The sequence below is a fragment of the Rhinolophus hipposideros genome (assembly GCF_964194185.1).
Source record: "Rhinolophus hipposideros genome assembly, chromosome: 19".
Lineage (NCBI taxonomy): Eukaryota > Metazoa > Chordata > Mammalia > Chiroptera > Rhinolophidae > Rhinolophus > Rhinolophus hipposideros.
The window spans coordinates 5,348,505-5,375,553 of NC_138065.1; the positions used below are offsets into that span (position 1 = coordinate 5,348,505).

Genomic DNA, 27,049 nt, shown 5'->3' on the forward strand with positions numbered 1-27,049 from the left:
TAGTATGGGTCACTGTAAAGATACTTCTCCCAGTGACTGAATTCTGTGTGAATTTCTACATTAGACATAGTCTCAAGTCTCAAAGGGTCAAAGTAGAGACACTGCTTAGTATTTCTTTTCCTTGGAAGTAAGAATAGGAAGAGCAGTGAGATGTTCTCATGATGTTAAAGAATAATTATTCTGTTCCTATATACTCTGTCCGGAGCAAATGGATGTTACAGGAATGTTTTTCATTTCTGCTGCTGTTGCTGCCATGTTTGTGAGTACTTCCATCTGTCTAAGGGTCTGAATGTCCCGTCGGGGAGTTCTTCCAGACCCTCCTTCCCTGGAGGAGTCTATACTAAGTTCTTGGTGCCCTCTTCAGCATTCAAGGGCGAATGCCCCATGGAGGACAATCCAGAGCAGCATTGAGGAGACCAAAGAGGAAAAGGATGTGGCTGAGGCTGGGCGGCACTGCAGTCAGCATGGCAGGAGAGACCCAGCAGGTAATAAGATGTCCAGCAGAGGCCAAAGGTCAGCAAGCCAAGCAGGGCCAGTCTCTGGGCCCACAGACGAACGCAGGGGCGATTGTTTAGACAGAGTGGCAGAGGGCATATTCCCCTGACCTGAGTATAGGATGAATTCATGGATGGGCAGAGATAGTGAGAAGGAGCTCTTTCCCTGCAAGGAAGGGAATGCTGCAAACCCTCTTCCCCTTCCCAGTTTGGGACTGTGTGTTCCTCTCCCCCCCCCCAAGATTATGACACATGCTGGAGAAAAGGTTTGATTGAGGTGCTGTGTCACATGAAGCTAGTAAGTCTACTTGAAGACTTGATGGTGTCCCAAGAGTCAAGGAGAATACTGATCACCTCCTTACCCCTTGACCAACTGACTCAAGTTCAGAGGATGGCTAGAGGCTGGTTGGAATTGAAAGCATTTAGTAAAATTGGGTGTAGCATCAGGTACTAGAAGTATGGTTAGGCTCTCGATTTGACTTGATAAGTAGCTTTCATAAATGAGGTAGCGGCAGTAGTTCCAGGGTACGAATTCGGGCCTGGGGATCGGAGTCTCATCTTCGCTCCCCTTCCTTGTCTGGAGACTAGACACACTGAGGACATTGTGGCTGTAGCAGATAGTCGTGGCAGTCAATGGCAGCAGAAAGAGGCAGGAGAAGGTGAAGAGGTTATAGGTAGTCTCTTGCCGTTGAGCTTTGAAGTTGCCTTTGGTGACACACTGAGTGAAAGGGACTGGGCCCCTCAACCGGTGCGGTAGAACAGGAACAGCTGGAGTGGGCTTGAGGACTATTAGAACTGGTTCCCCTTCCACCTCCTCCCAACCTACCCACCCGTGTCACACTGTTTCTTAATTCATCCTTGTATTTATGCAGAGCAGTACAGAGTTACGGTGTGTCAGTGGTGCCATATTTAATGGTTAGAAATGTATCTTGAAAATTTTTATCTTCCCCTTAGGCTGTGGAGCTAACCATTAAGTTTGTTATATCCTGGGACTTAAAGAATCCTGCCTTCTCAAGTACTATTTGAAACATTGCACTTATACTTATAAAAGGATAGCTTTACCACCTCACCAACATTTTTAGCTGATGTGATTTTCCTGATGTGTTTGTGACTAATTCTTTAGAAAAAAGAAATCTCGGATAAATAGGGTGCTGCTAAAATTTCAGGCCATTTTGCAGCCACTCTGAAATGACCTTTAGGAGGAGTATTATGTACAAGAATTATAATGGTGAAACTGATAAATAATAAAATTTAACATTTTCCAAATGCTGTTGGCTGCCCCTCCCCCCTTTTGGTAAATTGCTGGGTTTTTGGTTTGAATCAATAAAGTATTTTTCAGTTTTGAGCTTGGTTCAGGTAAAGTAGGTTGAGTCACTTAGTTTGATAAAAGACAAGCTCTGTAGCTACCAGGTTCCTAGATGTTAGGTATTTGGAAAGTGATTTCAACAGGCATGAGGGACTTTTAGGAAAGATGGTAAAATGTCAGCCATAGACACGTGGTTTTATGAAGTGCTTGGAGTTATGTTGGTGCTACTCTGAGCTACTTGGGGAATGGTCTTTCCTTTACCCCTATCTTGAGTTCTTAACATTTCTAGGTCTTTTTGGTTTGTTTCTCTTGTTTTTGTGCACTATGCCAAGATAAATATTTGACACATTGTGAGGAGGGGTTTAAAAATCAGCTAGGCTCCTAGACTTAAGTTTGATGTATGTTCTACTTCTGCCTCTTCTTTTCCCTGTTTTCTACACAATTTACCACCTATTGTAGAAACCTACCTTTCAACTGTTTGATACTTGGAAACTTGAGCCTATAAAACTAGTTTCTAATTAGCCCAATACTCCCTCATTACACTAACAGCACACTTAAAAAATTTTTTTTTGCTATACAACTGTTGCACCTAGACAGACAGTCCTTCAGGCCCTTCTAGGCTGATCTGGACTGTGAGTAACCCCTCTTTTCCAAGTTCTCCCAGAATAAAGGTTTCCTTCAGGAAAAAAAAATTTTTTTTGACACTAATATTTTAAATACAACACATATGGGCAATGCAGAATTTACACAAGAGGATACTAATTTGCAACTGAAAATATCACCTTTTGCACATGTATCATAATGTTACCACTAGTTTGCCATTGAAGCACATGGAGATTGCAACTGTTAAGTTGTCCAAACTGTAAGAAAGGATGAAGTTCATTTCCTATTTCATCATCTTGTCCAGGGGTTTCAATGATTTAGCCAGTCACAGAGCTAGTTAATGGTAGAACCTAGACTCTGAAAAATCACAGCAAAGTAAAACAAGCAAGCAGTGCAACAAAAACAGGCTTCTAACTCCCAGTCCCCACCTAAAATTTGCTTCATATAAATAAATAATTCCTTTTGTACTTGAGGCAACAAGCTGCTTTTTAAAGTTTGGGGTAGCAGAGGTCCTGTTTGCAATATACTTTTGGAAGATGTATGTCTTAGAACTATTGTCGGACTAACTTTTTGGTAGTTAGATTTCTAATAATGTAAGGATTTACGTACGGATCACATTTTAAATCTGACTACAAGAATAATGCATTATCACTCAAGAGTTTGAAATTTTAGCCCCCTTCCAGACATAATCCTAATCTCGACGTGCTGCTCTACCCATCCCCCATGGTAGTAGTGGTTTTTGTTTTGAAGAAAATTACTTCATATTTAGCTTTTTTCTAGATTCTAGTTTATTTTCATAATTGAGATTTGATTAACTGGTACTCAGGTTCAGATGCTCCCTTTTTTTTCCAGTTTTGACACCCAGTCCACAATAAAGCCAGAGTAAAAAATACAAATCTGATTATGTCACTCTACTTTTTACTTTAGTATCTGTCCACTGCCCTCAGAGTAAAGTACAAGCTTAATATTTGTGATCTGACTTCCCCCTCCAGGCTCATTACTTACCATTTTCTAGCCCTCAACTTTAGCTGCAACCACTCTTGAGATCCACTGCCCCCCCTCCCTAGCATTCCTCCTGTTTTAACTTGTCTGACACCTACGCGTATCTTTCAAGAATCAAATTTTAGCATCTTTGGGAAGCTTTTCCTGACTTTCCAAGAGGGGGTCAGACACTCCTCATTGTTATTTAGCTCCTTATGCTCACCTTTAGCATAACACTTCACTGTACACTGTACTGTACTGGTTTGTACTGAATTGTCTCCTGCACTAGTCTACATTTCTTGAAGGCAGGACTTTGTTGCTCTATCTTTAATAGAGCATTTGAATGTACCTGGGGATGATGCACATTATTTTTTGAATCATGAATGAATATACCACAAAATTTTCCCAAAGTCTCTGGCTTCACTGTCTTCTTTCTAGACCCCATATATGTTTCCTCCCTGCTCTAGAGTTTTGCTGCAACAATCCCCTGTGGAAGGATACAAAAAGGGGGAAGCGAAGTAAAAGCTGAAGGGAAGAAGCACTGTGGGGACAAAACCCCAAAAAAGCAGTTTCCAGGCTCTCGGCCTCACATAGAAAGGTGCTGGCTCGGGTAGTAAATGGCCATCAACTGTGATCAGATGCCAGCAGCTGTGGCTAGTTGGCCGTCAGCTGTAACCCGTAGGCCATTGGCCACTAATATAACGGCTGTGGCTACGCTAGCAGAAAGGAATGGGGGCTAGCAAGAAGATGGTGGCTGGCAAACACGGACTGCTGTTAGGCAGATTATGTAGATCCTACTTCCTGTGTCTCCAGCCCAGCCGCCAGCGAGAATATATTGGTTTGACTCCCCTATCTATGGCTCCGTGGGTGTTCCTTTTTGGCCTTACCGTGTCCTGCGTTCTTTGGCGGGGAGCGGGAGCTGAGACCCTGCACGACAAATGGCGCAGCGAGCAGGGTACCCCGCACGACAAGCACAGATAAAGGGTACTGCTTTTAAGAGGTAGGCTCTTAACAAGTTAACATGCAGTGATCTTAACTAGCAAAAGAATTATTAGATGCTCCCCCCCTGAGGATTAATGGCTGACCACTGCCAAGCATACCCTTTGTCTCCGTAGGCTCATGTTGCGTGCCCAAATTTTTGTCCAATTTAGCCCTGAGTCCAGACAAGCCACTCAACCTGGGGCAAAGCAAGCAGGAAACTAAGTCCCCTGGCCGCCCCCAGAAGTTTCCTTCCAGCTAAGCGAGGTCCAAGTGGGTGGAGCATTGCTGCCTGGAAGTCGAGCCCATTGACCACAGGCCCTGCAGCACAGAAGCTGCAGCATACGTGGCCGTTAGTTTAGGAACACAAGTGTCTGACATACGATATTCCCCGCCAGCCATTGAACAGCGATATTCCGGGTGATATCTAGGGGCATAACCACAAGAGTAAACCGGCAGCTGCTAAATGGGCAAACAGTCGCCCTGCTGGAGAGGGGCGAAGCTGGCTGCATTGCAGTTGTCACACAGCACCGCCAGTTCCCTCCACCGGAAGAACAAACAGCACAGTGGTCACTCCCACTCGGACCTTGGCCGCAGCAGAGAAGGTGGGCAGCTCTGAACCCTCCACCTCCACTCCTGATCCCGCCCAGCCCTCTCCTCCCGCCCCTGCCACCGCTGCTGACCCCCAAAGTGGTGCCACAGCCTGTAGACATGGTGACTTGGAAGGGGAAAGGGGGGATGAAGTGTGAGTTTGAAGAGGTTAGCTCGGCCACTGATTCGTCACCCTCCTTTTTAGGGTCTGGAGCTGGTTATTGCGAAATTCTTCCCAAAGCCTCTGGACTCTCCATCTGTATTCTGGAGGTCACCTAAACCAACTGTCAGGGTTGTGCGGAGAGCCTGGTACTGCCTCTCCTTCCATAGGCTTGTTCAGCCCCCAAATCGCTGGACTTGACCCGAGAGGCGCGCGCGCGTTGGGGGTGCTCTGCTCGAACCTCCGCGGGGTGGGGGGGGCCTCCGTCGGCCGCCGCGGCGAGACCACTACGGCGCCTTCTTGCCCCGCCCCCGCCCCTGCAAGCCCCGCCCTTGGTCCAGACTATTTCAAAGAAAACGTGCGGCTGGAGCGTGCCAAGGAAATAAGGGACCCCTGGATGAGACGGCCGACGCAGACAGCACAAAAACACGCAGGCCCACCCACCCGCGCGTCTCCTGCTGAAATTCCGCTTCGGGGGCCGTCTCCACGCGCTCTTCTCCGGCGATGTGTGTCCCTCGCGAGGCACCGTTGGCTCGTCCGGGAGGCGTGCCGAGGGGCGGGAGCGGGGCTGCGGAGCCTGCGCTGCTGCTGTCATGGACGCCTGGGTCCGCTTCAGTGCTCAGAGCCAGGCCCGGGACCGGCTGTGCAGGTGCGGCCCCACGAGGCATGGCGGGAGGGCGGGCCAAGGGAGACCCTCGTGAGCGAGGTCAGGTCACACTACGGGGGTCAGCCAGGGTCAACTCGGGCTACGGGGGCCCGGACAGACCGCGACAAGCGGATTGGAGCCGGCCGTGCGGAGATGATTCGTTTCTGCTCCCGGGAAAGATGGGGAAACTGAGGCACGAGTGGGCCAGCGGGAGGCCGCTCAGGGTTGCCTTGTCCACATACGACCAACACTTCCCTCGTTGGGCGGTGAAATGTGGAGCCTTCTCCCCGCGGTGGATTGCGACCCGGACTCTGTCCCCAGAGCTGAGGAGTCGCTCCAAGTTTCGGTGTCCCTCACCCCGCTGTCACCGGGGAGCTCCTCTGCCTCCGCCTTGTCTTCTGGGCTCACTTCAGCTCGAGGGCCTTGAAATCTCTTAGTTCACCTAGTCGGAAGAATCACCTGCCCCCCGACTGTCCCCCACGCCCTCACATATCACAGACGTGTCACGCTGCTGTGCTCGTGATGGACCCCGCTGCTTTCACTGTCCCCTTCGGTTCTCATCATTGTTGAGTCTCGTTTTCTCACCTCTTTAGTGCAGCCCACCCCCTCCTGGCTCCTTTTTATCCTTGTGCCTTTGCCTTCCCCTGGCCTGGAGGAGAAGCGGTGAGTTATAGACCTGAAGAGGAGGAAAGGGAGTGGTCTCCACCTGGGAAAGGGGAAGTCCACGGTTGCCTTTTGCAGGACATTTTTGAGGGGGAGGTTCGGGGGGTCTCCACCTCACCTCGTCTGTCCTCTCCTCCTCCAGGGCCGCCCAGTATGCCTGCTCCCTTCTTGGCCATGCGCTGCAGAAGCGTGGGGCCAGTCCTGAGTTGCAGAAACAGATTCGACAACTGGAGGGTCATCTGAGCCTAGGAAGAAAGCGTAAGTAGCTGTGCGTTTCCTCCTATGACTTCTACGCTCCCTCCTTCCCCAGCTAGTCTCCCTGAGTCCCTCCTTCCTGTTTTTGACCTTCTCCGCCAGTTCTTCTCCCTCATTTGGCTCTGCACGTAGCCTCTACCCAGGCCTCCCACTTGAGATAAAAAGAACGGGAGCAAGAGAATAAGGAGGGATTGGAGAGACTAGGGCAAGTTTGATAAAACTAAACTGGGACACAAATTCCTTAAAATTTGAAGTAAAAAATACAAACTGTTTCTGCCCTTTTTAAAAATTGTTTGTTATTGTTGTTTCCGCCACTTGCTCAACTTTACCCTTTTGCCTTGTCTCTTTCTCTATGTCTTGCTCTTTGTTTGCCTATTTCCAAATCCTTACTTTTTCTTGCTAATCCCCACTAGTTCTACGCTTGGGGAACTCAGCAGATGCCCTGGAATCAGCCAAACGAGCTGTGCACCTGTCAGATGTTGTCCTAAGATTCTGCATCACTGTTAGTCACCTGAATCGAGCCTTGTACTTCGCCTGTGACAATGTCCTGTGGGCTGGAAAGTCTGGACTAGCCCCCCGTGTGGATCAGGAGAAGTGGGCCCAGCGTTCGTTCAGGTTTGATATTCTTTTATCCTACAAGACCTTTTGTATTCTGCACACTGCATAGCTTGCCTTTGATGAGAGAAAACTCTCTCAGGGTCTTCCCAGAGTATGCACGTCTTAATCAATCACTTGGCTTCCAATCTTCCTTTATATCTTACACTATCAGAGAATAAGGAATGGGGACAGATGGAAGACAAATGCTCTTCCATAATGAATAAGATTGGGCAAGATAAGACATTATACGGCTTTAATTCTGCTTCTGTCTGTACCATTGGGTACGCCCCTCTCTACCTGATCATGCAGTCATTCTAAAAATATTTAGTAAGTGCTTACTGTGATCCAGGCAATAAAGCAAAGAGCCAAACAGATACGGTTCATGCTCTCACAAAGCTTCTAGTCTAGTGGGGAAGTATAAAAAAAAAAAAAAAACATAACTGCCCATCCAAGTATTTGTAGAAAAGTACAGGGTGTTATGAGATATATAACAAGAGAAGCTAATTTAGATTGAAAGATCAGGGAAGAACACTTTGAGAAAGGAACATTTTAGTTCAGACCTGAAGTTTGAGTAGAAGGTAGACAAAGCGAACAGTAGCAGAGATGACCTTGCCAAACAGAAATTAGCATGTTCTAAGGCCTTGAAGCAAGAAAGACTCTGGGGAATTAGAGAAACAAAAAGAAAGCCAGTGTCATGGACAGTACTGAGTAAAGAACACAATGTTCAAACTGGAGAGATAGGCGGGGGCCAGATCACTTACTTTTAGTCAATAGTAAGATTTTTTCTGTTTAGTTTTTTAAAACTTTTATGCTAAGTACCATGGGTTCTGAGCAGGGCTGTGACATAATTCAAATTGTGTTTAAAGAAGATCTTTCTTGCTGCAGTGTGGAAAATGGATTGCAATAGGGCAGGAGGAGATGGCCTATTATGTCCAAGAGTTGATATTGGCTTGGAGTAAGGACCTAGCTGGTAATGAGGATGGAGAGAAATATGATTTGGGAATAAAATGGTCTGTATACGACCATCTGTATTTGTTTTTTGTTTTAGATTATATTAGCATCTTTCGCTCTCTCTTTGTGTGTTGCTTTTCTCTTCATCTCTCTCAGTGATTTACAGGTATCACATGGCTTATGATGTATGAGGGCTGAGGATGGAGGCCTGGCTGGAGTAGTATGGGAAAGCAACTACCTAGAAGAGTTTCTATGCCACGTTTATTCATTTCATTCATTTATCGAGCTCTTCCTATGTGCAGGCACTGGTGTAGACACAGGGATACAGTGGTAAAGCTGCTATGGTGCTTACGTTGTAATGAGAGGAGACAAAGATAAAGAATAAATAAGAAAAATGTCAGGTAGTGGTTAAGTGTTATGCAGGAAATTAAAATAGGGTCATGTGGTAGAGAGTAAATGGCTCGCTACTTTAGAATGGGGGATCAGAGAAGGCCTCTCTGAAAAGGTGACATTTAAGCTCAGACCCAAAGAGCAAGAAAGAGCCAGGTATGTGAAGATGTTTGGAGGGAAACTATTCCAGGTGGAGGCATTCAGTAGTATAAAGCTCCTAAATCAAGAACAAGCTTGATGGGATCAAAACACAGTGGTTGATGGAGAGAATGGTGTAAGGTGGAGTTAGAGAGGCAGGCTCACGTGGTAAGTTCTATAAGCTTGTCTCAGATATCTAGATTTTATTCTAAATGTGACAGGAAGGAAACCATGGAGAGCTGTAAGAAGGGGAGTAATAATGTGACTTATGTTCATGCCAGCTACCACATGAAATTAGATTGTTGGGGGCAGGGGGCAAGAGTGATCATCAAGATACCAGTTAAAAGACTGAAGTTTTAGTTCAAGCAAGAGATGACAGTGGCTTAGACTGTGGTGGTGGAGTGTAATGGAGATGCTTGAATTCAGGATGTGTTTTAGAGGTAGGACAATTATATTGAGTACTGCTGTCGGGGTGGATTAAAAATTGAAAAAGAGTGTTCTTCAGGAGTTTCTAATAACAGATTTGGCAAGCTGCTTAATGCCTCTGGGCCTTTTTATTTTTTTAACAAAAGGATTGAATTTAAATTATAAAATGTCTGACTCTCTGGAACAAGTGAAGCTTGTTCTTTCAAAATAAATTCGTATTACTATAGTTCAAGTTGAATGTGTATGTGCTAATGGGTTGCCGAGTGGAAAAATGAAATTTGAGGTTGGTGTTGGACGATTTGATGATGCTCGTGAATTTTAAGCCAGGATCTTAAGGTACCCAGAAACTCCTATTGGTTATAGAAAGGGGGGGGGGGCATTTCTAACAGTGGGTACTACCGTTCTTTTCTGGTGTTCTAATGTGTAATCCCTTTGCATTATGGGGGAAGAAAGGTTTGACTGTTCTATTGGGTAAGCTAAGTGGGTACACGTGCCTTTCCTGAACTTTCTTCCTGTGTATCTCAGGTATTATCTGTTTTCCCTCATCATGAATTTGAGCCGTGATGCTTATGAGATTCGCCTACTGATGGAACAAGAGTCTTCAGCTTGCAGCCGGCGACAGAAGAGTTCTGGAGGAGGAGTCCCAGGAGGAACTGAAACCGGGGGACCTGGGGGTCCAGGGACTCCAGCAGCAGCCCTGCCCCGACTGGCTCTGAAGCTTCAGGTCCGAGTCCTGCTCCTGGCTCGGGTCCTTCGAAGCCATCCCCCGCTTCTGTTGGATGTGGTCAGAAATGCCTGCGATCTCTTCATTCCACTGGACAAACTAGGCCTCTGGCGCTGTGGCCCTGGGGTTGTGGGGCTTTGTGGCCTCGTGTCCTCCATCCTGTCTCTTCTCACCCTAATCTGCCCTTGGCTACGACTCAAGCCCTGATACTCTGGTACAGGATAAGGAGGGCACCTGAATTGGTAAGATGGAGTCTTAGATCGTCTCCAACGTACCAGCCTCCTTGGTTAAAGTTAAAATCCAGAGAGTTTGGGGTAGAAGGAAGAGCTTTGTGAAAAATGAGGTGAGGCAAAGTAACTTCTGTAGTCAGCAGGATGATTCTAATGTTCAGATCTGTGGGAGCTTTTGTTCTTTTCCTCCTCCATTGCCTCGTCCGTGTCTCTCTTGACTCTTCACTTTGTCTCTCATAAGTCTATTTAAGATTCTGTCTCGGCACCTCTTTTGTGCCTTCTCAGTCCCCTGTCTCAGTCCTAGGAATCTGGTCAGCAGCAGAATTACTTTTTGGTAGGGGAGGTAGAAGGTGTGGTCTGTAAAACTCTAATTGCCTTCTTTTTCCTGACAAAGGTGGCTTGTGGCAGATTTTACCCTTTTAAACGCCAAATCATAATTGAAAGGCTTTATGTCCCAGCGGACTCTTCCCTCGTGCACCAGAATGGGTTTAATGCTTCCTTCACCTCCCTGATGTCTACCTCACCAACCTCCCTTGTGACTTGGCCCGTATGTTTCCCACGACTCACAGCTGCAGATTTCTGCATACACTTTCATTTCAGGGCTTTGTTCCTAGCCCGTTCTTACCCCTTCTTTGCCTATCCAGAATGATGCTGTGTCTAGCTAGCATCTTGCTGTAAATATTGTACAATGATTCTGTGTAAATAGTTGGGACCCGTGCCCACAATGGAGAGCAAGCCTTCTAGGTCAGCAAATTAAAGATCAGTTTGCTTATTGATGTTTGGTTTGGTCCTATGTGTTCTGGTTATCTGAGGCCCTGATTCCTGTTTCTTTAGGTTTTCCGTAGAATTAGCCATGGCATCATCACCCACAGACTTTCATTGAGCTTCTAAACTATACAGAGCATAATGCTAGATGGTAGAGCTACAGAAAGCTAAGAAACGCCATGATTCCAGCTTCAGACATTTATAGCCTACTTGGGAAGATGGGGGGGGTGGGGTCTAATGTTAAAGTCATTATACTGATTCCACAAAGAATCCCCCACATCAGTTCATATTTTATAGTCCCTTCAAACACTGATGTCACAAGGCAGCATAGGCTAACAGCCACAAACAGAACTAAGTGGAGTGGGGCTGGTAAGGCTTAGTCTGTGTCTTCACATTGGGTCTCCCCTGGGTGGGTGGGGAAATGATATGACTTACCAGCTCTTTCGTTTTCCATATCTCAGATTGACATAAATAAGGTTAGGAAGTAAAAAGTATCTATCCCCCACTCCTACTTTCTATTCCAAACCCAAAGAAAACATGATTACCTGGCAACAATAAAGGATAGAACAAAAAAGGAAGAGAAAAAAGGCAACAACAAGAAAAAAAGGAAACACCACCGTGTTCTCTGGATTTTGAGATGACGCCTCCAGGGGGCAGCACCGAGGCAGAGAACTAGACTAAGATCCCTTAGCCCTTCTTTGCGCTTGGTCTGGGGCTCCTCACAGCTCCCCACCATCACTCCTCCCATTCCTTCCAACTTTATTTTTAGCTGCCAGTGGGAGGGGGCAGGATGGGAGGGAAAGTAAAGAAAACAGAAAAGGAGAGAGTGACAGAGGCACAGAGGACTTTTCACAGGGACAGAGAACAGCCAGGCATGGAGCGCCCCCTCATCTCTCACCTGTTCTTGCCCCTGATGTTCCTGACAGGTGAGGAAGGATAACTTCTTGGTTTCTGGTGGGAATGAAAGATGTGTGGATTGTTTGTCATTGGGATCTTTAAGGTTGAAATTCTTCGGGAGTTCGGGTGAGAGGTTAACACTGGTTCTACGTCTCTGTGTGTGTGTGTGTGTGTGTGTGTGTTTGCGTGTTTGCATTCTTATGCCCACACCATATGACTGCTTCCATACTGAGACTGGGACAACCTTGTGTAAGATTTGTGTCCGATTGTCTAAACCTTTGTCCTAAACCCTGGAGAAGTGAGGGGACCGAGAAGAAACATGATGTGAACTTTCACGTGGCTAGTCTGATTCCTATTACCCTCCTCCCTGCTTCTCCCTACCCTTGGTGGTCTCTGGGGCCTGAGGCATAACCGACTGTGTGGTCAGAATTCTGGGTTTAACCAATGAGCTACAGTTCCTGGTCATACAGCCCTGCCTGTTTCCTCGATGCAAAAAGGCTCACATACAAAACACCTTTCTGAAAAGGCGCATGATCTGAGACAGCTGGAGCCATTGGTGGTGGTGGTGGTGGGGTGGCCCGAGAGGGGGTCACTGAGAAGGAAGGAGCAACACACAGGGAAAGAACCATGGGAGGGACCAGAGGCCTGGAATTTTTCCTCACCAGTGCCCTGTAATCTTCGTTTCCTAAAATACCAGCTCTGATTTGAAAGGGATCGAGGTTGGGAGGGAAGAATCAGCCAGGACATGATTGGGGGGTCTTTAGAGTGGGTTGAGAGTTAAGGAAGAGATTCAGGTAAGTAGGGGGCAGTTGGGAGGGTGGATGAGTTAGAACAGAGGGGAAACTTTGGGGTGAAGGGACCTTTGGTAAGGATGGATGGCAAACCATGTGTGTGGGCAGGCGAGTGACCCCACCCAGTTAATTGCCACAGAGGTTTCCAGAGCTGGAATCAACCAGAGGCCTAGACACTGGAGAATGAAAGTGAGCATGTAACAATGACACCAGGAGTCAAGAAGAGATGGAAAGAGAAGGAGAGACCCAGACGTGTTGTGCCCCCTGGTCTCCTCTTGCTCTCCCAATGCTCCTGGGTTTGGGGAGAATTTGGAAGGAATAGTTGTAGGCTCCAGAAATGCCCTCTCCCTCTTTTGACCCTCACAGTTTGGCGAAGAGGGTGCGTAGGAGGAATGATGTGGAAAAGAGGAACTTGACCCTTTCAGACATGTCTGTAAATGAGATTTCAGGGCTGGGAATGGAAATACAGCTGTGCGCTAGCATGGCAGAGGGCCCCAGGTTAGACAGCTGGACTCAAACACAGGAAGGAGATCATCCTTGCTTGGAACTCTGAACACATGACGTTGACAGAGGCCAGGACAACTGATGAGTAATAAGCTGGGCGACAGACTGACATCAAAGCATTCCCTTCATGGCGTCTCTCTGGTTGTACCCGTCTGGGCATTCATTGGCCTCTCTGCTTCCTGCTAACCTACCACCCTGGCTCCCTAGGTCTCTGCTCTCCCTTTAACCTGGACGTGCATCACCCACGCCTCTTCCCAGGGCCACCCGAGGCTGAATTTGGATACAGTGTCTTGCAACATGTTGGGGGTGGACAGCGATGGTGAGGAGGAAACCAGAGGGCTGTGGGATTGGGACCGATAGAGCTGTTACAGGGGAGGCGAGGTAGATGGGAATCTAAACTAATCTTTTGGAAGAGACTGACGGATGTTTGGTCTTTTGGAAAATACCGGAGCTCTAGATTTCCCACCCCCATGCCCTTTCCCTCTGGCCTATCTCAAAGTCATGCTCACCCCATGCTTATATTCATGTCCTCCTCCCAGGATGCTGGTGGGTGCCCCCTGGGATGGGCCTTCAGGAGACAGAAGGGGAGATGTTTACCGATGCCCTGTAGGGGACTCCCACAATGCCCCATGTGCCAAGGGCCACTTGGGTAAGAAGATGCCTCAATCTTCCACTCCTAACCCCTAACCTGGATACACTAGTAGCTTTGACCCCTTATACCTCACTTTATTCAAGCCAGTATCCTACATACTCCCTGTCCCTGACTCTATCCTGATCTCATCCTCTTCCAAAATCGCCCTGAACTCAAGGACCCCATCTGTGACCCCATGACCTCATTCTCTTCCACCCCCTCCCACCAGGTGACTATCCACTGGGAAATTCATCTCGTCCTGCTGTGAATATGCACTTGGGGATGTCTCTTCTAGAGACAGATGGTGATGGGGGATTCATGGTGAGCTAAGGAAAGGGTCTCTGAAGGTTTGTGGCAGAGGATAGAGCAGCATGGTAAGGGAAACTGGTCTGTGTGGCGGGGTCAAGGAGTTAAAAACTCTAGAAAGCAAGGAGGGGAATCTCGGGGAGTGGTCGCAATGCCTCCTACTGGGAGCATGTTCTGAGGGTGCTCTCCCAAGCCTGGAAGTAACTGTTTCCCCCATCCATCCCCAGGCCTGTGCCCCTCTCTGGTCTCGTGCTTGCGGCTCCTCTGTCTTCAGTTCTGGGATATGTGCCCGTGTCGATGCTTCGTTCCGGCCCCAGGGAAGCCTGGCGCCCACTGCGCAACGTGAGCCAGAAGAAGGGCCTGAGGACTCAGTCCTCAGAACGGGGTGTAGGATGGGAAAAAGATGGGGCAACAGCATATGATGCTTGACAGGGGGCCTGCATGGCTATCCTCACTGCTACCTAATGTACCTGCATAAGCTCCATGTTTCCTAGCAGATTAGAATTCAGACTCTGCCAGGGCAGCAAGACTCCATGAACTGGTCAAACCAACTTCAAGAACTCAGCTCTCACTACATCCCTTCCCACCCTTGGCCATAGCGTTTACCTCACCATTCTCCAGTGTGTCATCGATTTTTATACCTTCAGCTCCTTTTGTTGCAAGAGTTCACCCAAATGCCTTTCCTCATATTCTCCTCAAACACCTTCAGTCTCCAATATCTTCTTAGTCGCTGTCTCCTTTGATTCCCCACCATCAGAACTGACCCTCTTTTGTTCTCCCACAGCATAGGGTGGAGCTATATTTCTACCTAGTGTTTAATTCTTTTTTTGTTATTTTAGTAAATTGCACGTATGCCCCTCTCCTCTTTTATTCCTTTCTACATTTACCCAGAGCCTGGCAGACTCTCTTCCTTGCATGTCTGAAGTGCCTAATAAACGTTTCAATTGAATGTGTCCTCCCCTTGGGAGGGAGAATGTAACCTCTTCTCTTGATGGCCTCATGCCCAATAACCTTGTACCCCTCTGTTCTCCATCACGCCCCCCTCCTCCTAGGCTGCCCCACATACATGGATGTTGTCATTGTCTTGGATGGCTCCAACAGCATCTACCCCTGGTCTGAAGTTCAGACTTTCCTACGAAGACTCGTGGATAGACTGTTTATTGACCCAGAGCAGATACAGGTAAGCGAAGGCAATATGGACGGGCATGGAGGGGGAGAGGAGTTAAGTGTAGGCAGTGTTTTCCAGGTGCTCATCTCCCCTCCCTCGCGTGCTTGCTTCTCCCTCCCCACCTCCAAACACACATTTCATTTGACTGCACGTTTTATTCTCAGGTGGGACTGGTGCAGTACGGCGAGAGCCCTGTACATGAGTGGTCCCTGGGAGATTTCCGAACCAAGGAAGAAGTGGTGAGAGCGGCAAGGAACCTGAGTCGGCGAGAGGGACGAGAAACAAAAACTGCCCAAGCAATAATGGTGGCCTGGTGAGGCATTGGAAAGCGGTGTGTGGGAGACCAGAGTGAGGAGGGCCTAGAAGGGTTAGGGGAGGGTTTAGAGGGCAATGTGTACTCTAGGGTTCAGTGTGTACCCAAGGTGCTTTGCGCGCTCATCTTGGCATGCACACTAATGGTGGGTGGGAGAAGGCTGATTGGGCTGTCATTGCACTCCCTCTCGTCACATTTCTACAAATATGTATGTCTGTGTCTCTCCATGTTTCTGCTTTATTCATCTCTGCAGACAGAACTCTCTCTTTCCTTCCACTCCCGCTTTAATCTTGACCCTCAGGTTCTCCACTACTCATGACCTAGCCCACTTTCCAAACGTGGTTCAAACTTTCTGGGGAGATGCACGTGACCTAACCATTCTCCTTTCTTCTACATTCCTTTGTTATTTCTCCGCTCAAATGCAATATTTGCTGAATGAATCTAGCAATGAATGGATTTTGTTCTTATTTGCATTGATGATATGCAGCTCTATGCGTTCAATAACACTCAAGCATTGAGCTCCCACTGTGTGCCAGTCTCCACGCTAGCCACCGTGGGGGAGATGGTCCAACAGGCAAGATGCCTGACCTCGGTGAACCGCTGACGGAGTTAAGTCCTGCGTGTGACTATCTGCCTACACCTGATCACACCTTACTCTTTTCTCTCTCTTCTTAGCACAGAAGGATTCAGTCAGTCCCATGGGGGCCGACCAGAGGCTGCCAGGCTGCTGGTAGTGGTGACTGATGGAGAATCACATGATGGAGAAGAGCTTCCCACAGCACTAAAGGCCTGTGAGGCTGGAAGAGTGACACGCTATGGGATTGCTGTAAGACTCTACTTTGGATCTGGAAGGGTGGAGGGGGTGGGGACGGTGACATTGAGAACTGGGAACTTGAGGGAAACAGGCAGGAACCACTCCCCAGACCTCAGCCACATTTCCCGTCCTTCGATGAGTTGGCTGTGTTCTGTACTAGCTCTAACATCTCACTCCGCACAGCTAATAGACCCCACCTTGACTTCCTGACCCCAGGTCCTCGGTCACTACCTCCGGAGACAGCGAGATCCCAGCTCTTTCCTGCGGGAAATCAGAGCAATCGCCAGTGATCCAGATGAGAGATTCTTCTTCAATGTCACAGACGAAGCTGCACTGACTGACATTGTGGATGCACTAGGAGACCGGATTTTTGGCCTTGAGGGTAATGATCACCCTGGAGAAATAGAGGCCAGGGTGGGGTGCGGTCTTAGAGTAAGTTCAGTAGGTCAAAGGTGGACCTGTCTTCCCTGATGTTGCTGATGTTTCCTCATGCTCAAGGGTCCCATGGAGAAAATGAAAGCTCCTTCGGGCTGGAAATGTCTCAGATTGGTTTCTCTACTCATCGGCTAAAGGTTGGACAGACTCGATTCCTCTATAACCCCTCTCGACCTCTGACTCCCTCCAACCTCTGGCCCAGATAACTTCAACCCCAGGGCTCTTCTAGATTCTTCCTTTAACTATATGCACGCTGACCTGCTCATGCCTTTCCAACTGACCTCAGCATACCCTCAGTGACCCTCTTACTCCCAGAGAGTCTTGTCAGTGACCCTTTCTGGTTCTGTCCTACAGGATGGGATTCTCTTTGGGATGGTGGGGGCCTATGACTGGGGGGGCTCGGTGTTATGGCTTGAAGACGGTCACCGCCTTTTCCCCCCACGCACGGCCCTGGAAGATGAGTTCCCCCCTGCACTGCAGAACCATGCAGCCTACCTGGGTAAGTAGCAGAGTGCAGGCCATTGGGAGGTGGGGGAAGGCTCCCATGGAGGAGGGTATGAGGTACGCCCTCTTAAATCCTGAAGTTTTTCACTGATCTCCTGCTACTCTCATCGAGTCCTCCTCCAATGCCTTTAGGGACCCTCCCAATTGACCTGTCTTCTTTCCCTTTCACCCCTGATTTCTAGGTTACTCTGTTTCCTCCATGTTTTTGCGGAGTGGACAACGCCTCTTTCTTTCCGGGGCTCCTCGGTTTAGACATCGAGGAAAGGTCATTGCCTTCCAGCTTAAGAAAAATGGGGCTGTGAGGGTCTCCCAGAGCCTCCAAGGGGAGCAGGTAGGGCATCCAAGGAAGGGTGGGACCCTCGGATCCCTCCCGAGGAAATCCAGCTGTGGGGGAAGAGAGTAGAGGGGCAAGAGTGGGGCCTGAAGAGTCTGTGCCGAATTCTGGTTGGCTGAGTCTGTCAAGGGTATGAGGACCTGATTGACAAACTGGTGGGTGCTTCCCACTTGTCCACAATCACCGTCCCTTTCCTCTGGAATCACCACTCCCCAGATTGGCTCATACTTTGGCAGTGAACTCTGCCCATTGGATACGGATGGGGATGGAACAACTGATGTCTTACTTGTGGCTGCCCCCATGTTCCTGGGACCTCAGAACAAGGAGACAGGACGTGTTTATGTGTACCTGGTGGGCCAGGTGAGACTTGCTGGGCTCCCCTAGAACTTATTTGCAAGGGGTGGAGGGAGGCAGGAAGGGAAGGCACGTTTGAGGGCTGGCTGTGAGGTGGGGACTATCGCATCAACATCTTCTTTCTTTCCCTCATCTCTCCCAGCAGTCCTTGCTGACACTCCAAGGAACACTGCAGCCAGAACCCCCTCAGGATGCTCGCTTTGGCTTTGCCATGGGTGCCCTCCCTGATCTGAACCAAGATGGTTTTGCTGACGTGGCTGTGGGGGCGCCCCTGGAGGATGGGCACCGTGGGGCACTGTACCTGTATCATGGGACCCAGCATGGAGTCAGGCCCCGTCCTGCCCAGGTCAGGCGTGCCCACATAAAGCAGGGGCATGGTGGGGGGAAGGGAAAGGGAACTGTGCTCCCCAGGACTTGAGACCCAAACTGAACCAGTGCTTTTTTATCAGTACAGTAGCCCCCCGTATTGATGGGGGACCCCCAGTGGATGCCTGAAACCGCAGATAGTACCAAATTCTCTATATACTGTTACGTTTTTTCCTATACAGACATACCTATGATAAAACATAATTTATAAAGTAGGCATAGTAAGAGATGAACACCAATAATGAATAAGAACAGAATAATTATAACAATACACTGTAACAAAAGTTATGTGGCTGTGGCATGATTAAAGAAAATAAGGCTTGCTTGAACACAAGCAGTGCCATGCCGTAACAGCTGATCTGAGAACTAAGATGGCTGCTAAGTATGTAACAGGCGGGGAGCGTATCCAGCGTGGATATGCTGGACAAAGGGATGATTCATGCCCCAGGCAGGACAGAGTTGGACGGCGTGAGATTTCATCACTCTACTCAAAACAGTGCTCAGTTTAAAACTTATGAATTGTTCATGTCTGGAATTTTCCATTGAACGTTTTCGGACCATGGTTGACCATGGGGAACAGCAGAAAGTGAAACCGTGGATAAGGAGGGACTACTGTAGACAAAAAGGTGAGGGAGTGGTGGAGGATACAGGTTGCTGTACTAGGGACTCCTGAACACAGGCAAGTTTCTCTAATTTCTTCCCATGCCTGATGGGAGGATTAGAAAGAGCCAGGTAGGCGGCCTGGGAAAGCAGGTGTGTGAGTCCCTGCTCAGTCTCCCCTCTCTTCCTCTCAGCGGATTGCTGCTATCTCCATGCCACAGGCCCTCAGTTACTTTGGTCGGAGTGTGGATGGCCGGCTAGATCTGGATGGAGACAGCCTGGTGGATGTGTCTGTGGGTGCCCAAGGGGCAGCCATCCTGCTCAGGTGAGCGGTGCCAGCTCAGGTAGCAGTGGACCGCATAACACAGCAATGAAAAGCAAGGGCTTTAGAGGCATAGGCTTCGATTTGGATTTCTTGGTCAACTTACTCTGTGCCTCCATTTCCTAGTTTACAAAATGGGAAGAATAACGTACATAACGAACGTGTAGGCTTATTGTGAGGATTAAGTGCGCTGATCCCTATAACAATCTTCACACAGTGCCTTGCTCATGACAAGTGCTTATTAAATGTTAGCTGTTATCTGACTTCTGTCAGAGGTTCAGGGGTGGGTGGCACGTGCTCCTAACCCCTTATCCTTTCCTTTGACCTCAAGGAGGTAAACACTGAGAGTGGCCTTTCTCCCAGACTTTCCTCCTACTGCTAGAATTTCCTTCCCACTCTGTTCCTAGCTCCCGGCCCATTGTCCACCTGGTGCCTTCACTGGATGTGACCCCGCCGGCCATCAGTGTGGTTGAAAGGGACTGCAGACGCCGAGGCCAGGACGCAGCCTGCCTTTCTGCAGCCCTGTGTTTTCGAGTGACATCCCGCACACCTGGCCGCTGGGATCGCCGTTTTTGTGAGTGACTTCCATGTATCCGAGGCAGCTGTCCACCCCTTCCCTACCTGCCTTGGTCTCTGGACCCTCTCCACCCTCACTCTTGCCTGCCCCATTCAGATATGCGGTTCACAGCGTCACTGGATGAGTGGACCGCTGGGGCCCGTGCAGCGTTTGATGGCTCTGGCCAGAGGCTGTCCCCTCGGCGGATCCGGCTCAGTGTGGGGAATGTCACTTGTGAGCAGCTCTATTTCCATGTGCTGGTGAGGAGGGGACTGGAACTGCTTTGCATCAGGGCCTGGCAGTGAGGGGAAGGCTGGATAAGAGGAGGAATTTCTGCTGGATTAGCAAGAGAGCCAGGGAAGTGAGAAAGTTCAGACTTTGGAGTCAGGCTGACCTGGCAAGTCACATAACCTGCAAACCTCAGTTTGCTCACCTGCCAAGAGGCGTTAATAATAATAACTATGTCATAGGACACGTATTAGAAGTAAATGTGATGATATTGACAATACCTTAGGACAGTGCCTGGCACACAGAAAATGCTCAATAAATGATCGGTGTCATTATCACATTCCGCCAGGGAGCCTGGCTTCCCATGATCTTTGCCTCTGGTTTCCCTCAGGATACATCGGATTACCTTCGGCCGGTGGCCTTGACTGTGACCTTTGTTTTGGACAACACCACAAAGCCAGGACCTGTGCTGGACGAGGGCTCGCCCACCTCCATACGAAAGCTGGTCAGCTGCACCAAGCCCTGTCCCCGAGACCCAATACTGCCCTTCTCAGTGAATTCAAGAGAAAGAGGAGGGAGGAGACATGAGATCATAGTGACATCTGACCTGGGCCCCTACACTTCTCTTTCCACTTTTCCCCAGTTGCATTCCTTTCTCCTTGCCTTCCTCTCAGCCCTCAGCCTCTTCCCTCTCCTCTAGGTCCCCTTCTCAAAGGACTGTGGCCCTGACAATGAATGCGTCACAGACCTGGTGCTTCGAGCTAATATGGACGTCAAAGGCTCCAGGTGGGATGGCCGTGAACTGGCCAAACCAGGGTGACCCGAGCCAGACAGGAAGGGGCTTGAAGGGAGCTGAAGGGTTGTTTCTTGCCCAGGAAAACAGAAGTAAGGTTTTTGGCACCCTGTCCACTCCTGAGCTCTTATCCACCCTCCTAGGAAGGACCCGTTCCTGGTTCGAGGTGGTCGTCGGAAAGTGCTGGTATCAGCAACTCTGGAGAATAGGAAGGAAAATGCCTACAACACTACCCTGAGCCTCAGCTTCTCTAGAAACCTCCATCTGGCCAGTTTCACACCTCAGGTACCTTTGGGGGAGAGGGTTTGGGAGGAGTTGGGGAAGGAGGAGGAAGGAGATGGGGGTATTATTGTCCTCAGCTGCCAGGGGCTCTAGAGAAAGGCTCAGTGTTGAGAGGCTGCACACAGGAGAGCAGCAGTAGCCCCAGCTCCAGCCTCCACCCCCATTTCTCGCTCTCAGAGGGACAGGCCAGTGAAGGTGGAATGTGCAGCCCCTTCTCCTCATGGCCGGCTCTGCAGTGTGGGGCATCCCGTCTTTCAGACTGGAGCCAAGGTAAGTTGGGGTCCAGGATGAGAAAGGGGCTCTGGGAGACCAGGGGCTGGAATCGCTGGGGCCTGGGAGTTTGGGGAACGAGGCACACAAGAGCTTCCGTTCCTCTGCCGTCGCCCTGTGAAGAGGAATGTACCCTGACCCCATGTCCCTGGCCCCCAGGTGACCTTTCTGCTAGAGTTTGAGTTTAGCTGCTCTTCCCTCCTGAGCCAGGTCCTCGTGAGGCTGACTGCTACCAGGTGAGAACAAAGGGCCCTCCTCCCAGCTGAGTCTTGGGGTTGGTCATGGTAGGTGTGTTGGGGGAGGGGAATGAACAGCACTGACTCCTCTACTCCAGAGAGGGGTGTGTGAGAGGGATGTGAGCCTCTCCCCCTGACTCTACAGCAATAGTCTGGAGAGCAATGGGACCCTGCAAGATAATACAGCCCAGACCTCGGCCTACATCCAGTACGAGCCTCACCTCCTCTTCTCTAGGTATGGCTGAGCTCCCCTCTGGGACCCCATTCTGACCCCAGACTCGTGTGGTTCAGTGTCCTCCAACCCTTGGGGTTGCTCCGTCTTTTTGCCTTCAATCCCACTCATGTGGAACCTTCTCTTTTAAGCGTCTTACTTTCTTCCTAGGTATAGGGCTTTGCTGGGCCCTGGGGAGTGGAGCTGGAATGGGGGGATATGGGATGTAGCCCTAAAGTTTGTGCCAAGTCTATGTCATGTCCCATTTCTGTCTTCTCTGTGTATCCCCGTCTCTTTATACATGTGCTGGCCTTGCCTTTCCCGAATCCATGGATATGTGCTGACCCTGTGCCTCTGTGTCTCTGTCATGGCTGTGACCTTGGACTTCCTGACCTGGTATCCACTCAGTGAATCCACTCTTCACCGCTATGAGGTTCACCCATATGGGACCCTCCCAGTGGGTCCTGGCCCTGAATTCAAAACCACTCTTAGGGTGAGAAGCTGGAGGGGGGCAGCTTGGCATAAGGAGGGGGCAGGGAGGAGTCCTGGAAAAAGACAGGAAGAGTCTCTTAGATTTCAGTGGTATCCAGGGTGAAGGGGAACAGATGAGGCAGGGTCTTCCCATTTCCCATCCTCTTCTCAGGTTCAGAACCTTGGCTGCTATGTGGTCAGTGGTCTCATCATCTCAGCCTTCCTTCCAGCTGTGGCCCATGGGGGCAGTTACTTCCTGTCACTGTCTCAGGTCATCACAACCAATGTGAGTCTGGGCTAGGGTTATGTGGAGCCCTCCCTCCTCGATCCAGTGGACTCACCAGTTCCCTGTCTGCTGGGTCACTGCCCTCAGGGCTCCTCCCCCTGGGGACCTTTCTTTGACACACATGACTTCTTTGAGAAGAAAGGGATTCCCCCACTGTGGGCGGTATGTGGCTGCTCAGCCTGGCATGGCTGTCCTCTCCCCATCAAGAGTCCCTCAAGTTGTATCTTCCCGTAGGCAAGCTGCACGGTGCAGAACCTGACTGAGCCCCCAGGGCCCCCAGTACATCCAGAGGAACTTCAGCACACAAGCAGACTGGTATGAGTCATAAGGTGGTGAAGAAGGTGGCCAGAGTGGGGGAGCAGCAGAGTTTGGAGCCTTGGGATGGCGGCGTGGAGCTTGGAGTGGGAAGTGGGGCCTCTTTCCACCCCAGCACCTGATCCGTCTCTCTCTTCTGGTAGAATGGGAGCAATACGCGGTGTCAGGTCGTGAGGTGCCACCTTGGGCGGCTCGCAAAGGGGTCCGAGGCCTCTGTTGGACTACTGAGGCTGGTTCACAATGAATTTTTCCGGAGGGTAAACTTTTCATTTCCTATTACCCTCCCCTTCTGCTCCTCTCTGGACCTTGAGTGTAGGCTTTGGACTTAAACCCATGTTTAAGTCCCAGTTTTGCCTCTTGCTAGCTGTTGGACCTTGAGCGAGTTATTTCATCTCTCTATGCTTCTTTCTGTTCATCTCTACAATGGGGAAGATAATACCTATTTTAAGGGGTTGTTGTAAAGAAGAAATGAATAATGAGATGAGCTCATTAAAAGCTAGTTATTGTCATTGTATTTTCCTCCATTTATCATCCCTTAGTGCTATATCAATAATCAATCAACACTGATAGGGCATCTAAATCCAATCAATAATCCACCTAGAATCTACTTTATAAAAGGTCCTATGCTAGGTGGACACTCTCTACCAAAGAGAAATAAAGAGAGAACCAGACTTAGAGAAGGACAGTCCTTCTCTCCATTACATTTAGTACCGTGCTTAACACATTGTGGGAACTTAATACGTTTTTGTAAAATGAATGAATACATAGCTGATATCACATGCAGGATATGTATTGGAGAGTAGCTGGAGGTAAGATTATATAGTTGATAGGGATTTGGATTATGCAAGTTCTCTAGGCATTGAACTTAATATGATTGGCAGTCAGGAGTCAGGGTGAATGCCTGAGCCGGAAATAACACCTAATTATAACACGTACTTGGTACTAGGGGTTTTACTGTGTTTCCCCATAGACCATCTGCTTTGACTTACACAAAATCCCGAGGATGTACTGGTAGGCCTATGTTTTTGGGAAGTTAACTCTGACAGACCGTCCTCTAAGTCTGGTTCTCTCTTTATCTCTCTTTGGTATCCTTTTTTCCATTCATTCATCTATCCTTTCAACAAAAATTTATTGAGAAATCGCTAGGTATTTGGCACTGTGCTAGGCTCTAGGCACTAGGGACACATACTTAATGAGACACAGCCCTTGACCTCAAGGATCTTATAATTCAGTGGTGAAAGCCAGCAAAGTAAACAGAACGTTATGACCTTATCCAGGGTGGTGGGGGTTAGGAGGAAATACTTCCCTAAGTCCCAGAGCAGGTGACATCTAAACTTCAACCTAAAGGAGGGGTAGGGGTCAGCCAAAGAAAGGGGAGTTGAATACATGACAGGTAGACCAAACAGCATATATGAAGGACCAGTGATTTTCCATCTGTGACCCTTCTTCTCTGTCCCCATTGGTCTCCGACCTTTTCTTCTGGTCTTGAGGGCCCTGGAAGTGGTGCATGTCCGCCTCTTCTTTGCTTTTGGGGTTTCAAGAGCCACACCACCTGATGATGGCTCACTTGAAATGCCTTCCCATTCACTTGTTCCACAGGCCAAATTCAAGTCTCTGACGGTGGTCAGCACCTTTGAGCTGGGAACGGAGGCGGGCAGTGTCCTGCAGCTGACGGAAGCTTCCCGTTGGAGTGAGGTGAGGCTGGAGGCTGAATCTGAGAGCTGTGAAAATAGTGAGGGTGGGGACGGGGGAAGGGTACCCGTGGGCTTTTGCACAACAGGTGTCTTCATTAGGCAGCAATCGGGGAGCCAGAAGTGATACATCAGAATTGTTAGGGTCCCACTGCCTCCATTCCTGCCTCAGGTTTCTTTGGCCTTGTATTCTTCTGTTTTGAAGCTGGCTTTGCTCTAAGGTGGGGTGCGGCTCGCTGGGTGAAAGGGTGCGAGTTAAAAACAACTCTCCTCTGCCTACAGAGCCTCCTGGAGGTGATTCAGTCTCCCCCCCTCCTCATCTCCCTGTGGGTCCTCATTGGCAGTGTACTGGGAGGGCTGCTGCTGCTGGCTCTCCTTGTCTTCTGCCTTTGGAAGGTAAGCACTGTGTTAGTGGCGAGTAGGGGGCATGGTGCCCACGAGTTGAGGGGTCCTTGATTACAGCAGGGAGAACTGGATTAGTTAAGCCGCCTGTGGATTCCCTTGCCTGTACTCCGCAAATGTTGGTTGAATTAAACTAAGCCAAATAAAATAAATTTGAGTCTCATATTTGGAAGCAGAACAAAAGTGAAGACTTCAGATATGTCTGAGGGCTGTTGGCAAGGTCCCCAGGCAGGGCATTTGACGATGACTCTTATCTCTTCCTCTACAGCTTGGCTTCTTTGCCCGTAAGAAGATCCCCGAGGAAGAAAAAAGAGATGAAAAATTGGAGCAATGAATGTAGAATAAAGCCCTCGAAAGTCCTCCCTGGCAGCTTCTGCAAAAGACTTGCATAAGAGTGGAGGCTTCGTGGCTCACATGGGACAAGGAGAAGCCTCTGGACTCTTCTCCCCGGACCTGCAACCTGACTTGACTTTTGAGTCATGAGGACTCTGTTGGCAAGAGATGAGGCCTTACCTCAGACACGAAGGGCTGGCACCCACACCAGGAACACTCCCACCTTCTGCTTTCCTCCTCATGATGCTGGTTCCACAGCCAACACTGGGGGGCCCCTTTTGCCCTATCCCCAGGAACCAAGAAAATTTTGCCTACGTCCCTGACTCCTTTCAGATTCCCTCTACGTCCTCCCTGACAATTTGGCAAGAATGAGGGTTATCTTCCTCCGTTGCCTGCCTCTCACCTTCCAGCCTGCTCCCCACTCCACAGGAGGGAGCTGAGGTTGGCTTGAAAGAAGTAAAGTCAACATCTGCTGCTTTCCTGTGGAGTCTGGTGATTCAGAGAGCCGGATGGGGAGAGTCAACAGGAAAAAAGGAGGGAGGAGGAAAAGCCACAAGAGACATTCTGTACAATTCCAAGGAACAGAGAAGCCTTTAGACAGGCAACTGCCATCCCCCTGAAACCTGAGACTTCGTGGTGCAGTCGCCCGCCCTCAGGTGCTAGTGAAACAGCTCCCCGAGGCCGGCTGGGTATGGCTTTCCCCACTCACACCCTTTCCCAGGAGCAAAGCCAGAGCCGCCGGGTGCCCGATTCCCTGGAGCCAGGGGCCCCCACGTGGCTAGAACTGGAATAGCAGAGAAGACTTGCTACCCCAAGCAGTGTTTTCTCCTCTCAGGCTGAACACACTTTGGAGCCCTCCTTGGGGCTTCCTTACATAAACAACAAAGAAGGAAGAAGATTGCTGCTTGGTGGTGGGAAACCCTTTCACCTTACCAGCTCTGGGAAGCAGCAGCCCCAAGGGGTCTGAACAAGTGGGGTCTGCATTAAGGAGGAAGCCAAAGTGCGTGGCAGGAGGTCTCTGGGGAGCAAGCCTTTCCTTGCTCAGCACTGGTTGTGTAGCACAAATAGCTCCTAGGAGAATGTTCCTGGGGCAACTCCAGTCCTACCTGGTAGGGCTTCTCTGGTGAAATCAGCTTGTCAGCCCTGCCTAATGTTTACCAGCAATTCTCAAGTGAATGTCTATCTCTGGACTCCCCTCCCCGCTTCCCATTTTTTGGTCATGGCCAGTAAAGAGAATTTGATTTCTCATTGACAACTGGGTAACATATTTCTTTGGATACCAAAGCTGGTTGTGGGTCTCCAGAGTGCAGCTCTGACAGCCACTGGGAGAATCAGCACCCATTTAGAGCTGAGAAGAGACCTGATCAGGCAGTTGACTGGCAGCCACAAAACCTGTCCTCCAGGGGCATTCTTGAGGCCTGGCCACAATATTTATTTTGGCATGTCTCTGGCCTTTTGCAGAGGGCATTGTCTCTACTTCCCAGCAGGGTGGACGGCATATCAGAAGGCCAGAACAAATAAAGTTCAGTGTCAAATGACTGCTGGTTCTAATCAAGTTCCCTAGCATATGGACGGCTCAGGAATGGTGAGAGGCGAGTCTTGGTTCTCCTGAGAACTTATACAGTTGAATTTCTAGAAGGTAAAGTTATGAAGTATTTAAAATGTTTTCTGTGACTTTACCACTGGAAATGTGCTCTAGCTTCCTGCAAACCGCACCTACTGAAGTGACCACAGAGTG

The 27,049-nt window shown here is 49.3% G+C and overlaps 2 protein-coding genes and 1 pseudogene across 6 annotated transcripts; 2 read left to right on the plus strand and 1 right to left on the minus strand.

Annotated features, from left to right (window-relative positions):
• Nucleotides 1-35: 35 nt before the first annotated feature.
• LOC308487250 (gonadotropin-releasing hormone II receptor-like) lies at nt 36-5,281 on the minus strand (annotated as a pseudogene). Its single transcript has 4 exons — nt 5,267-5,281; nt 4,562-5,065; nt 857-1,262; nt 36-735 (listed from the first exon to the last, which is right to left on the minus strand). The product of its transcript is annotated as a gonadotropin-releasing hormone II receptor-like (transcript).
• On the plus strand, nt 5,108-10,909 carry PEX11B (peroxisomal biogenesis factor 11 beta). 2 transcript variants are annotated; one of them, XM_081024784.1, is made up of 4 exons: nt 5,108-5,762; nt 6,565-6,680; nt 7,091-7,292; nt 9,705-10,909. In XM_081024784.1, exons 1-4 carry the CDS (start codon nt 5,707-5,709, stop codon nt 10,108-10,110), a joined length of 780 nt encoding a protein of 259 aa, XP_080880910.1. In that variant the 5' UTR covers nt 5,108-5,706; the 3' UTR covers nt 10,111-10,909. The 2 variants fall into 2 exon arrangements, with proteins under 2 accessions (XP_080880910.1, XP_080880911.1); XM_081024785.1 differs by having other exon boundaries at nt 5,585-5,762; nt 6,519-6,680.
• Nucleotides 10,910-11,772: 863 nt separating this feature from the next.
• On the plus strand, nt 11,773-26,848 carry ITGA10 (integrin subunit alpha 10; the record flags this gene model as incomplete). 3 transcript variants are annotated; one of them, XM_081024783.1, is made up of 30 exons in its annotated part: nt 11,773-11,824; nt 13,298-13,409; nt 13,630-13,739; nt 13,951-14,042; nt 14,255-14,369; nt 15,080-15,207; nt 15,360-15,508; nt 16,184-16,334; nt 16,539-16,704; nt 16,821-16,894; nt 17,112-17,256; nt 17,444-17,592; nt 17,812-17,955; nt 18,092-18,295; nt 19,110-19,240; nt 19,645-19,811; nt 19,911-20,053; nt 20,413-20,526; nt 20,722-20,807; nt 20,958-21,099; nt 21,274-21,366; nt 21,526-21,602; nt 21,748-21,837; nt 22,222-22,306; nt 22,457-22,570; nt 22,805-22,885; nt 23,029-23,142; nt 24,485-24,580; nt 24,859-24,972; nt 25,247-26,848. In XM_081024783.1, the coding sequence occupies 30 exons, from the start codon at nt 11,773-11,775 to the stop codon at nt 25,310-25,312; spliced, it is 3,504 nt and encodes a 1,167-aa protein (XP_080880909.1). In that variant the 3' UTR covers nt 25,313-26,848. The 3 variants fall into 3 exon arrangements, with proteins under 3 accessions (XP_080880909.1, XP_080880908.1, XP_080880907.1); XM_081024782.1 differs by lacking the exons at nt 11,773-11,824; nt 13,298-13,409; nt 13,630-13,739 and having other exon boundaries at nt 13,957-14,042; nt 18,095-18,295; XM_081024781.1 differs by lacking the exons at nt 11,773-11,824; nt 13,298-13,409; nt 13,630-13,739 and having other exon boundaries at nt 14,033-14,369; nt 18,095-18,295.
• Between the last annotated feature and the right edge of the window lie 201 nt (nt 26,849-27,049).

Coding starts and splice junctions, on each gene's coding strand:
- PEX11B (XM_081024785.1), top strand. CDS start 5,618: ATGTGTGTCCCTCGCGAGGCACCGTTGGCTCGTCCGGGAGGCGTGCCG. Junction 5,763..6,518: donor GCCCGGGACCGGCTGTGCAG/GTGCGGCCCCAC, acceptor TTTGAGGGGGAG/GTTCGGGGGGTCTCCACCTC. Junction 6,681..7,090: donor TCTGAGCCTAGGAAGAAAGC/GTAAGTAGCTGT, acceptor AATCCCCACTAG/TTCTACGCTTGGGGAACTCA.